Source organism: Neolamprologus multifasciatus, chromosome 15 (assembly GCF_963576455.1).
Source record: "Neolamprologus multifasciatus chromosome 15, fNeoMul1.2, whole genome shotgun sequence".
Lineage (NCBI taxonomy): Eukaryota > Metazoa > Chordata > Actinopteri > Cichliformes > Cichlidae > Neolamprologus > Neolamprologus multifasciatus.
Window position 1 is genome coordinate 3141150 of NC_140453.1, and position 12095 is coordinate 3153244.

At 41.6% G+C, this 12095-nt stretch overlaps 2 protein-coding genes across 6 annotated transcripts in view; both read left to right on the top strand.

Annotated features, from left to right (window-relative positions):
• The first annotated feature begins 395 nt into the window (after positions 1 to 395).
• On the top strand, positions 396 to 7908 carry LOC146501301 (cholesterol 24-hydroxylase-like). Its single transcript, XM_085132156.1, has 15 exons — positions 396 to 859; positions 930 to 1007; positions 1307 to 1388; positions 1680 to 1753; positions 2279 to 2365; positions 3261 to 3399; positions 3540 to 3650; positions 3742 to 3904; positions 4104 to 4169; positions 4747 to 4819; positions 5302 to 5386; positions 5468 to 5578; positions 6632 to 6720; positions 6846 to 6912; positions 7000 to 7908. The coding sequence occupies exons 1-15, from the start codon at positions 711 to 713 to the stop codon at positions 7150 to 7152; spliced, it is 1527 nt and encodes a 508-aa protein (XP_084988282.1). The 5' UTR covers positions 396 to 710; the 3' UTR covers positions 7153 to 7908.
• A 97-nt stretch (positions 7909 to 8005) lies between these two features.
• The window catches only part of ccdc85cb (coiled-coil domain containing 85C, b), a 55544-nt gene continuing 51454 nt past the window's right edge, over positions 8006 to 12095 (top strand). For all 5 annotated transcript variants that reach the window (XM_085132162.1, XM_085132163.1, XM_085132164.1 and 2 more), the window contains exon 1: positions 8006 to 9499. In XM_085132162.1, the coding sequence (XP_084988288.1) occupies positions 8779 to 9499 (721 nt within the window). In that variant the 5' untranslated portion in view covers positions 8006 to 8778. The remainder of the gene's footprint in view (positions 9500 to 12095) is intronic.

The window sequence follows — 12095 nt, forward strand, 5'->3', positions numbered from 1 at the left end:
CTCTGGATGAATCAGGACAACATCTGTCAATTATCTCATCAGGAGCTCATAATATAATGCTGCCAGCAGTGACACAGGTACCAGCAAAACTAGCCCTTTAAAACCTGAACCATGAAATAACTGCCAGAAATCTTTATTTTTCTGATAATGGAGTGTATGTCGACCCTTTAGAAATGTATAAAAAAATGTATCAAATTATAATCTGCATGTGTGTTTAAATTGTATCACATTTATAGCTACATTAGCCATATTTTTGCAACTTAGTCATTAAAAATTTGTCATGCAATTTGTATCGTTTTTTTGAGGGTAAATAAAGGTCACACAAATAAAACTCACAAAACCACATGTATCAAATACGATACGCTTATCTTTAAAGGGACTGGGATCGATGAGTGCATTGCAGAGGTCCAGCTAAAAAGCCATTTCCCTTTCAGGTTTTCTTGTTGCAGCTCCAGTGAACCTCTTGTTACTTTATTTACATTAAAGCAGCTGAACTGGAAGCACTATGGTTTCTGCTTCCTAACATATCGATATTCCTGAAGTTTAAGTGGGATACTGTGATGGAGTGTCGTCTTAATGAGCTGAACTGCGTAGGCTACTTCAGTCTGAAGAGTCCCTGATAACAGGCTCGCTGCTTTTATCTGACCGTGGACTTTCTAACTGAAAGGACAACCAGCTTTAACACGGACGTCTCCGGGACGTTTTCCAGGATGGCACTTTCCAGCCTGCTTCTGAGCCTGGCTGCTCGGGCACTTACGTTTCTCTTCTTTCTGCTCGTCATTGCGTTTCTTGGCTACTGCTTGTACATTAAATACATTCATATGAAGTATGACCACATCCCCGGGCCGCCGAGGGACAGGTAGGAAAAGTCGTCGGCTGAAGCAGTTATGCGGACATTACTTGAGAGTAACTCGCTGTTTCCTCCTCAGTTTTTTCTTCGGACACTCACCAACGATGTTGAAGGCGATGAAAAATGACGGAATTATACACGACAAATTTCTGGAGTGGTAAGTTTAGCGCAAACAATGTTTTATGCGGAAAAAACAACACGTCAAACCATTAAGCTAACACAATATGTAGGTCAGTGTTTGGGACTGCTGCCAGCCAATGCTAGCTAGCCGGGCTGTATTGAACTGAATGCAGTTTCCTTTTTTACAGCATATTTTGCCGCTAATTGCCTGTTAATTTCTGCCTATGCAACAAATACATTGCAGTACTTACTGTACTCTTTGTATTACAGTGCTTGCAGAATCTCGTTATTAATATCATACGCCTTTAAAATGTTTCATTAAGATGTCACCTGCAGGGCCGAGAAGTATGGACCTGTTTACAGGATAAATGTGCTTCACTACGTTTCACTGTGTACGTACTGTCCAGAGGCCACCAAGGTAAACACTTGTCACCTGACTGTTTTCACATCAGTACACAGGTGTCATTAATAAAGGGTCTATTTCTGTAAATCTGTGAATTATTGTGATTAGCAGTACCTGTGTATCTCTGCTGTTTCAGTTTAAAATGACTACAGTGCAACAAACCTGTTGTGTGTGAAAGTGCACCCATCAATCCTGTTGGCAGAGGTCCCTGCTAATAAACAGTGCCAACTGGGACTTGATCACATTTAAAGCCCTCTTCTTCTTCTTCTTTGTCAGACTTTTGTGTCATTTTGTTTCTGGTTTCAGGAAATCCTGATGTCCCCAAAGTACCTTAAACAGAAGTTTACCTATAAAAGACTCTTCAACCTGTTTGGTCAAAGGTGATGTATCAGATTATCTGAGTCACTTTATTGTAGTTATGTGTACATACTTTATTAGTCATAATGAATAGAACTTGATAGTATTACCATGTTGTGATACTCTCCTTGCATCACATCTTAGCATTTTAACTCCTGACCTCAGTGATCATATAATAGGAGCCATGTACGAATTTATGATGGTGACATTTTCATGCTGTCTATCGTAATTTTTAACAGGGATGTTTGCAGGGTTGGTGTATATCATGAAACTCATTGCATAATATTTTTGTGGTTGGTTGGGACAGTGTTGATTGCCAGTATCAGGCACCTGCCCGCCTGGCAGGAGAGAGGGTGAATGTGTTGCTATAATTTGTTTAATGTTTTTATTTCTTTATTGTCACTGAGTTTTGGATTCTTTTGCCCCTCAGCGACTTTTAGTTTGTTCTGGAAGTCACTACACAGATATATATATATATATATATATATATATATATATATATATATATATATATATATATTTAAATCATTGTCTTAACTGTCTTCAAGGTTTTTAGGTGATGGTCTGATAACAGCACGGGATCATGAGCGGTGGTACAAACAGCGACGCATCATGGACCCTGCGTTCAGCAGCCTGTGAGTTATGAAATTATAATAACGAACAGTAGGGCTGCACGATTTTGCATAAAATGAGAATCACGATTTTTTGGCTTAGAATTGAGATCACGATTCTCTCACGATTTTCTTTTCCAATATAAATATTTATTGCACTTATTAACTGCACATCAACTTCGTAACAGTTGAGACTGAACATAAAAACAATAAATAAACATAAAAACAACAAATGTCTCACGTTTTGTGGTTGCCGCAAAATGTTGTACTGCTTGAAATTCCGTCTCCACCGTTGCTCGACACTGCGTGTATAGAGCAGGTAGTGCAACAATAGAAAAATAGTTGCGGGACGGCACTGTGTAGCGTTTGTCTAGGGTGTTGATCATTTTCCTAAATCCCTCGTTTTGCACAGTGTTGATGGAGCCATATCTTTGGTCAGGTGATAAGTAATAGCCTCCGTAATTTATTTGTGCCTGTGGGAGTTCGACGGGTATAGGGAAGCGCTGTATAAGGTTCCCGTTATTGATGTTTGGGTGGTTGATCGGGACGGATTTTCTCCTGTCACTTTCTCGTCATCCCTGACGTGCTCTCCGTTGTTTTTTCCTGCTAATTTTAGCATCACACGGCACAGCTTCTGTATCACGTGGTATAAGGCTCCGCCCTTGTCATTTGTTGAGCAGGAAGAGTGAGCGCTTGTTTTTATGCAGATTACGTCCCGGATCAAAATGCGGTACAATCGTCGTTGTCGTCTTTTTTTTTTTTTTTTTTTTTTTTTTTAAATCGTTGTCATTTGGAAATGAGATCGCACATAAGTATGAATCGAGATCGCGATTTTCTAACGATTAATCGTGCAGCCCTAACGAACAGCGACTAATCCTTTAGTCGCTGTTCCTCTGTATCAAACTTTTGTTTTTTCCAGGTATCTGAGAGGTCTGATGGGAACCTTCAATGAGACAGCAGAGAAACTGATGGATAAACTTGCAGAGCTTGCTGACAGTAAAACAGAAGCTAATATGCTCCATCTCATCAACTGTGTCACCCTGGATGTTATTACTAAGGTTTTTAGAGCTTCCTTAACATGCTGTTTTTTTTCTTAATACCGAAGAATAAAAAACATGTTTATTCTAACTTTTTATAAAGGCTACAATCATGTTCTAAGCGTGAGTGAATTGCTGTACATATCTTATCTTGATAACAGGTTGCCTTTGGGGTGGACTTGGACCTCTTGAGGAATAGTTCACCTTTCCCTAAAGCCATTGAAACATGTCTGAAAGGAATGGTTACCTATGTTAGAGACATATTTTTTGAGGTATTACTTCAGCGTTTGTTATTATGCAGTATGTCTGCCAACAACATTGTTATCGGAATGACATGCTAAACCCTTCAGTCTGCCATTCCAGTACAATCCAAAGAACAGACAATACGTTAATGAGGTGAGGGAAGCGTGCCGCCTGCTCCGTACAACTGGAGCCAAGTGGATCAGTGAGAGAAAGACCGCCATGCAAAACGGTGACGAGGTCCCCAAAGACATCCTGACACAAATCATCAAAACTGCAAGCCAAGGTTGGAGTTCCCAAATTTCACATTAGACTAGACTAGAGCAATATTTTATTCTCTTTGTGATGAGACAAAGTGAATAGAACAAAAATGTGACCCACAGTTTTTGATGCCTTCTCAGTTCGGTGCATGTGGTTTGTAAGTAATGTTGGAAACCAGGAGAAGTTAAATATCGATGTATCTGTCCATTCTCTGCTCATTTCAGAGGAAAACATGACTGAAGAAGATGAAGAATTTATGCTGGACAATTTTGTAACATTTTTCATTGCAGGTGAGTCTCTGTTGTTTCAGCTTTGATGTGTGAAATGCAGCTGGAAGCTTCTTGGTAGCGTCAGACGAAGCTCACTGCACTGAAGAGTGTGTTTTATTTTCAGTTTTACACAATATGGCCACTGTTGTCTGTGAATTTGTATCCTGCAGCTGTGTGCTGCAGTTTAATGTTAATTGTAGAGCTTCCTGATATCACTGTTCAAACACGTGTTCACTTAGCATGGACAAAACTGTCCTTTCTTATCCAGAGGGGCTGCAAAATATCTGCACACACACACTGTGTCACACAACTCTAGTTCCTGTGTTACTGTTTGTCTCACATGTAAAAAAATAAAAAATAAATACATATTTATTACTCTTTTCAATCTTTATTTGTGACCGGGACCATAACATTTGAAAATGAGTAAAATATCAATCAAGAAAAATAAACATATCTGTTTTGTTACATAATGATATTATCGATTTTGAGTTAACTAGGCTTTTTAAGACTCAAAGAGTTGTGATGTACAAATTAGGATTACAACTTCTTGATTGAAGTAATATTCTGACGCATTATTGACAAACTGGTAACATTTTAGGCCAAGAAACAACAGCCAATCAACTGGGTTTTTGCATCATGGCGCTTGGAAGACATCCTGAAATATTGGAGAAGTAAGAAGTCAAACAGAACGTCACAATTTACACTTTCTGTTTCCAACTTTCTATATTTTTGCATGAATATAACCTGAAACATCAGCTGACTGAACCTATAAGGTCCTACAAGTAAAGATGACTTAAACAAACAAAAGTCTGTGAGATCTTCAGAAATCTTCTTGTCGTGACACACTTGTTGTACAGTCAGTCTGATCTGATTGTCAACCCACTGTGTGAAAACTTCTTCTAATTTGATCCATCCAAATATCAAACATCAAAAATATTCCCAATCCTGAGATTATTATACAAATGAATCCCACAGACATGTAGGTAGATGTGCATTTTTCTCTATAAAAAATGTAGTTTTATATCTGTTTCTACATATTTACTCATACGACCTGTGTTAACCTCTAAAGATGATTTAGGTAATATTTCTGCAGTTATAACTGTAATATATAAAGTGAAATTTTGGTTTTCTAAATTGTATTTTTATTTTTTAGAGCAAAGAAAGAGGTCGATGATGTCATTGGGATGAAACGTGACATAAGCTATGACGACTTAGGAGAGCTGGTCTACCTGTCACAGGTATATGTAAATTTAGTTATTCATTTATTTATTTTAATAACTCACCCAAAGTGTGCACCACTCATTGTAACCTTCCTTCAGGTGTTAAAGGAGACTCTGAGAATTTACCCCACAGCTCCAGGCACGTCTCGTGACGTTGCTGAAGACATGGTGATTGATGGTATCCACATACCCGGGGGATTTAGCGTTATTGTGAGTCATTTTCTTTTTAATATGTTTGTAAGTCTAAATGATAAATACATACTGAAGACATCAAATATATGAAGCAAGATATATGGAGTTATGTAGCGAAGAAAAAAAGATAAATAACTCTAAATATGTTTTATAGAGTCCTTCAAGTCCCTTAACTTTGTTGACAGCGCTGTAAACTCTTGGCCTTCTCTCAATGAGCTTCATGATGTAGGCACATGAAGTGGTTTCAATTCACAGGTCTGCCTTGTCAGGGTTCAGGCCTTTATGGTCAAATAGCTGCTAAGAAACCATGACTAAGGAAAAGCAACAAGCAGAAGAAATTTGTTTGGGCCAAGAAACACAACGAATGAACATTAGACCAGTGGAAATCTGTGCTTTGGTCTGATAAGTGCAAATTTGAGATCTTTGGTTCCACCTGCTGTGTCTTTGTGTGATGCACAAAACGTCATGGTTCCCCCCATGAAGCATGGAGGAGGAGGTGTGATGGTGTGGGGGATTTATTCAGACTTGAAGGCACACTGAACCCCAAACACACCTCCAGGCTGTGTAAGGGCTATTTGACCAAGAAGGAGAGTGATGGAGGGCTGCACCAGATGTCACCTGACCAATGGAGATGGTTTGGGATGAGATGGACCGCAGAGTGAAGGCAAGAGGGTCAACAAGTGCTCAGCATCTCTGGGAACTCCTTCAAGACAGTTGGAAAAACATTTCAGGCGATGACTTCAAGAAGCTCATCGAGAGAGTGCAAAGGGTGGCTATTTGGAAGAATCTAAAATATAAACATGTTTTGAGTTATTTCACATTTTTTGTTTACTACATAATGCCATATGTTGATTCAGTTTTGATGTGTTCAGTGAGAATCTGAAATGTAAATAGTCATGAAAAAAAGAAAAACCATAATAAAGAAAATAAGAAGATATGTCAAAACCTTTGACTGGTGTATGTATAAACAAAATTGTCACAAAGTTGCCAGAAAAACATAAAAAAATGAGGTCTTATTCAAGCAATTACAAATACATTTATGGTTAAAATGTGAAATATTTTCCTATTTAGTTCAGCTCCTATGTAAGTGGGAGACTGGAGGGATTCTTCAAGGATCCACTGAGATTTGATCCAGACAGATTTCACCCAGATGCTCCCAAGTAAGAAACACACTGTTTCACCATGCTGACTTTATTATGTTTAATATTTGCACACACTTTATTATCTCAGACTAAATGAGTGAAATGGTTCACAGTAACTGAGGCTGTCTTATCTGTTCAACAAGGCCTTATTACTGCTACTACCCCTTTGCCCTCGGTCCTCGCTCGTGTCTGGGACAGAACTTTGCTCAGGTGAGGATGACAGTGTAAGTCAACATGAAGACCCACTCGCCTATAAACACACGGACTCATCTCTGTGGGCGCTGTTGTGTTTTTTAGATGGAGGCTAAAGTGGTGATGGCCAAACTGCTCCAGAGGTTTGACTTCACTCTTGTCCCGGGACAGACCTTTGACATCCTGGATGCTGGCACACTCAGACCAAAGAGTGGAGTGTTGTGCACTTTGAGTCACAGGGATTACAAAAATAAATGATTTTAAAGGACTTTACATAAAAAGAAATCATAGTGGTCTATAAGGTAAAACTGTGTTTATCTACTCCTGATTAAAAAAATAAATCGTTATAATAAAAACAGTATCAGATATGAATTACATGGTAAAGCGAAATTAAATGATGGTGATAATTATTATTTTTTTCATTACAATATGGAGCATATAGTTTTTTTTTGATGGGGACAGCTGGGTTAAATACCATTTGCACTTGTTTGCTTAATCATGCACAAACTCGTCATGTAGCGGTGTGTAGTGACTTTTTTTTTCATAACCACAAACCTCTTTGTGCTTACAACACTAATATGTGTGTAAATGGAAATCATTTGGAAACAAGCGTGTTTTATATTTCTGTACCCGATTTGCTGTCTTAATGCCTTTACGGACAGTGTCCACATGGGGGCGCTGAGATCTTGCAGAGATCTCTGACTTTTAAAAAGCTGTTTAAATTCAATGTTCAGAAAAACAACTCTCCCAGAAGTTGTCTCTGGTTTAAACACAGATGGTAATATTTTTTTAATCTTTAATCAAATATGCATGTAGCTAAAGCCTACTGTCATAGGTTAAAGTATTTTTGATTTTTAACTAAATGAATATTTTGGGGCTTCATTTCAGTAAACCAACCCAGCTTTTCAATGCTCAACTATTGTCAACGAAATCACGGCTATTAAAAGTACACAATACATCTGTGCTTCATTTAACAATAAAGAATAAAAGTCGTGAGGCGTAGTCTGATTTTTCTTCTTTAATGACTCCAGTGTGTTTTTACGGCGAGCGCGTCGTCCTGTACCTTTAAGAAGGCCGAGCCTGAGCTGCGCGAGGCTGCGCCGCACTTTTTCATCTACCTGCTGCCCACTTCTCTCGCACGTCTTGATTGGTCGTCTCGAGCTGAATCCTCTTGAATGATTTCAAACCCGAGTGTTTGGACAAGAGGGAGGAGAGAGGCGGGGGGTCCACTGATAATTCCGAGGCTGCTGGGTGGAAAGGATTGAGTCGTCCGTCCACTATCACACCGCCTCACTGAAGACGCTTTTATCCGAGGAGACGGTGAAACACGTCCAAGAGGACTTTTCTCATAGGTTGCGCGTTTTACTCGAACATTCGCTGTTTTTGCGCGAAATTAGGTTGAATTCACCTTAACGTAAAGGAAGAAGCTGGCGGATTTCACGTTTTCCATCATGTGAATGTTGTGATGTCCAGCAGAGACGGTGCACACTGTTACGGGTCGCTGTGTTTTTGCCGACAGGACTCGGTGATCGGAAATCCCTGATAATCGATTTTATATCGCTTGTTTGTTTCTGACCGACTGTGACCACCAACTGTTGTTCCTGTGAGTATTTTTATTTATTTTACCAGATCAGTGGTGTCATTTCTTTAAAAGCTCGGGTTGTGGAAGCATCACAGTCATATTTGTGTTGTTTATTCTTTCAGTTTTATTATCGGCCTGTTGAAGATCAGGGCATTATCGATACTTTTCAGATTTTTTCCCCCTTTTTGGACAATGTATTCATTTTTTAACACGATTCCGCAACTGAGGTTAGGTTAGTGAGTTTCTGAGAGTTAATTTTAAGCAGCTGCATAAACGAACTGAGACTCGCAGCCGCCACAGTCATGGCTAAAAATCCGTCCGAGGGGCCGAAGGATGACCTGAGCCAGCTGACGGACGATGAACTGCTGCGGTGCAGCAAAGACGAGCTGGTTAGGAAATTAAGGAGGGTTGACGGCGAGAAAATGAACTTGATGATCGAGCATGGCAACATGATGAAGGACATTAACCGGCGGCTGCAGGTGCACCTTCATGAAATCCGGAACCTGAAGGAGATCAACCAGAAGCTCCAAGATGACAACCACGAGCTCCGGGAACTCTGCTGCTTCCTGGACGACGACCGACAGAAGGGCAAGAAGCTGTCCCGGGAGTGGCAGCGTTTCGGCCGCTACACAGCCAGCGCCATGTGGAAGGAGGTGGGCACCTACATGATGAAGCTCAAGGAGCTGGAGGCCAACCAGGAGACTGTGCTGAGGGAGAACTCTGAACTGAAGGAGATCATCCTCATGCTGGATGAAGAGAGGAATGGGGCAGGGTCCCGGAGCTCTATAGATAGTCAGTCCAGCTTGACCAACCTGAACGGGGGCACCAGCACGGTCAGGGATGTTGGAGATGGGAGTAGCACGTCCAGCACAGGAAGTGCCGGTAGCCCCGATCACCACAATCACAACCACAACCACATGCACAAGCCCACAGAGAACGGTAAGATGGGGACCACGATAAGAAGATCCATGGATGACTTATCAGCGCCACACCATCACAGAAGCATCCCCAATGGACTGAATGGTGAGTACATGCACTTGTAAACACACCTGGTTGCCACAGTCATCATGCACGCCCCACATTATGGGGTTTCTGTAGGGAAGTAGAGCAGTCGTCGACTAATCGGAATCTAAAAGTTCCTAAATAAAAACTTTGGTCCAATTCTTTCTTAAAACCATAGGTGTCAAACTCTGGCCCGCTGGCCAAATTTGGCCCGCAGCCTAATTACATTTGGCCCGCAAAGCCATACCAAATGATTATTAGAGCTGGCCTACTGGTATTATACAGCTAATATATATTGTTTAGTATTAAGCTTTGCTTGTTCCATATTCAGTTTTTCAGCAAAACTTGTTTGAGTCCATAAGAAAAGATTCATTCTTAAATCTGGAGGAAGATTTTTTTTTCAATAAATATTAATTTATTGATATTTATTGCTCCAGTTTTGAATTTTGGCCCACTGTGTATTTGAGTTTGACACCCCTGCTTTAAACAATGGGGAATTGGCCCTTACACCTGTATTCCTGGGCTCTGCTGCTAATAGAGACACTGTGTAGTTACTGCGTGTATGTGCTTGCTGTGGCCGCATATGCTGATCAGAACTGTTGGGATGGATTAACACTCATGGGGTCTTGGCTTAACCTCACTGTAAAGTCTTGATTGGGGTGATTATTAAACACACAGCATCTCTTAAGTGGCCTTTTCAGCCTCCACGCCAACCTGTCATTTATGTCTGCACTGATTTAGGTCACTGCACTTGTGCTTCTCAGTGAAGGAGACTTATCTTAATAGCTTTCAAAAGGGGATCAAGCAGATTTTTTTTCTCTTTGGGGTTGTTCACTGATTATCTTTGTTGTCTCTGGCTGTGGAAGAGGACTCGTATCTGCTTAGGGCCCCCGTTTGAAATGCGTGGCTTTGGACCAGAAGTCAATGTCCCTGTTTTTAAGACCTAAATACACGACTGAAAGCTGCAAGTGGGGATGAAAAAGCCATGATGGAACAGGAGGACACCAAGCCTCGTTTAGCAAGCACACGGGCTCATAACACACTGTGATCTGTTTTGCAAGAAGAATAAAGTCTGTTTCACGTGTGTGTGTTTGGGGGGGTTGGACCTTATTTTACCCCGATTTACAAGGACAGAGCGAGCAGCTTCAAATCAGATCACCCCGGTCACATGTTGTCCATTGGACATTCCTGGATTTGTGCGCTGAGAAAACCGTGAAGGTAACACAATATAAAAGAATGGTTGCATGCACGAGGGGGCTCTTAATCCGTAAACACACACACGCACGTACACTCGCACAACACGCAACATTTCGGTCTGTGCTCGGCTGTTATTATGTAACATCCACATTGTGTCTGCGGCAGCTTAGCGCCTCTCTCAGCCTTTATGCGCGAGTGTGTGTGTGACATTGTGCGCCCCTGAGTCTCGGGCTCTGTGTGTTCATCGCTGACAATGATGTACACATTTCTAACAATGCGCTGGCATGGGAAAGGGCCGCCTCATTTGAGAGGTTTATTATCTCATTGTTAAAACCTATGCATTTGTAATGAGACTGACGCTGCGTCGTCCCAAACAACCCCGAGAATCGCAAATTATCCTCGTGCTGTAAACAGCGCGAGTCTGGTAAGTAACAGAACAGCTATTGACATTTCCTAACATGTCAGGAAAAAGCAAGGCTACTCTCATAGGAAGCTGTTATTTACACACGTTAGATTGCTTTACCCTGAAGCGTGCCGGTCGAGCAGGTGTTTCATCGCTTCCACCCCGAGTAAATACTTCTTAAAACCTTGCTCGAGTAGCGGCCCGGCTACCTGTTACGTGCCAGAGCGAGGCTGAGGGGAGGGGGAGTGGAACGGGCTTCTTCACCGGCACAGATTTAGTCAGTGGGCCGGTTGAAATCCGAGTGGAGTGGCCATCTTTGCGAGATCTGGACGTGGTGTGAGGTCTGCAGAGTGGCTTTTTATTTAATGCTGTCCAAATGCCAGTGGCTCCCCTGGGCATTCAGGAGACAAGCTCGAGGATTGCTGCACAAGTGCTAAATGAACAGCATCTGTCAGCTTGCCAGACACACACACACAGGAAACAAAAAGAAGAGATTTGTTTTGTGTGTCTAAAACTAACAACTTTCTTTTTTTAGCTAAGTTGCTTTAAACTTTTTAATGTCAACTATTAAATTAGTTTTTCCATCTTGGCTCTTGCACATCTTAAAGCTTTCCATCTCCTTTGAGGCAAAAGAGACAACTGGGAAGAGGGTGGGGGGAGGTAGGGGGGTGCATAAAAGGGAGCCCAGCAAAGGGTCCTCAGTGGGTCTTGGTGGCGTTGGGGGAGTGGCTGAATGGCGGTAAGGGGTTGGCTGGGAAGCTTGGGAGCGGAGCCGGGACTGTTGGAGGGCACATTGTGCTCAAAGGAGGTTGGGTTGTGGAGCTATCCCGCTGTCTGCTTAATTGAATTTCTTGTGCACTCACATGGCTCACCCCCACCCCGATTCACCCCACCCTACTCCCCCTACCAACTCTTCTTCTTTTGTGGATATAAGGACAATGTGTGTGTGAGACGGGGTGTGCGCCGTTAACTGTGAGGCTCCTGTTTAGAAGTCCTAGAAGAAAAAGCATTGGGGGG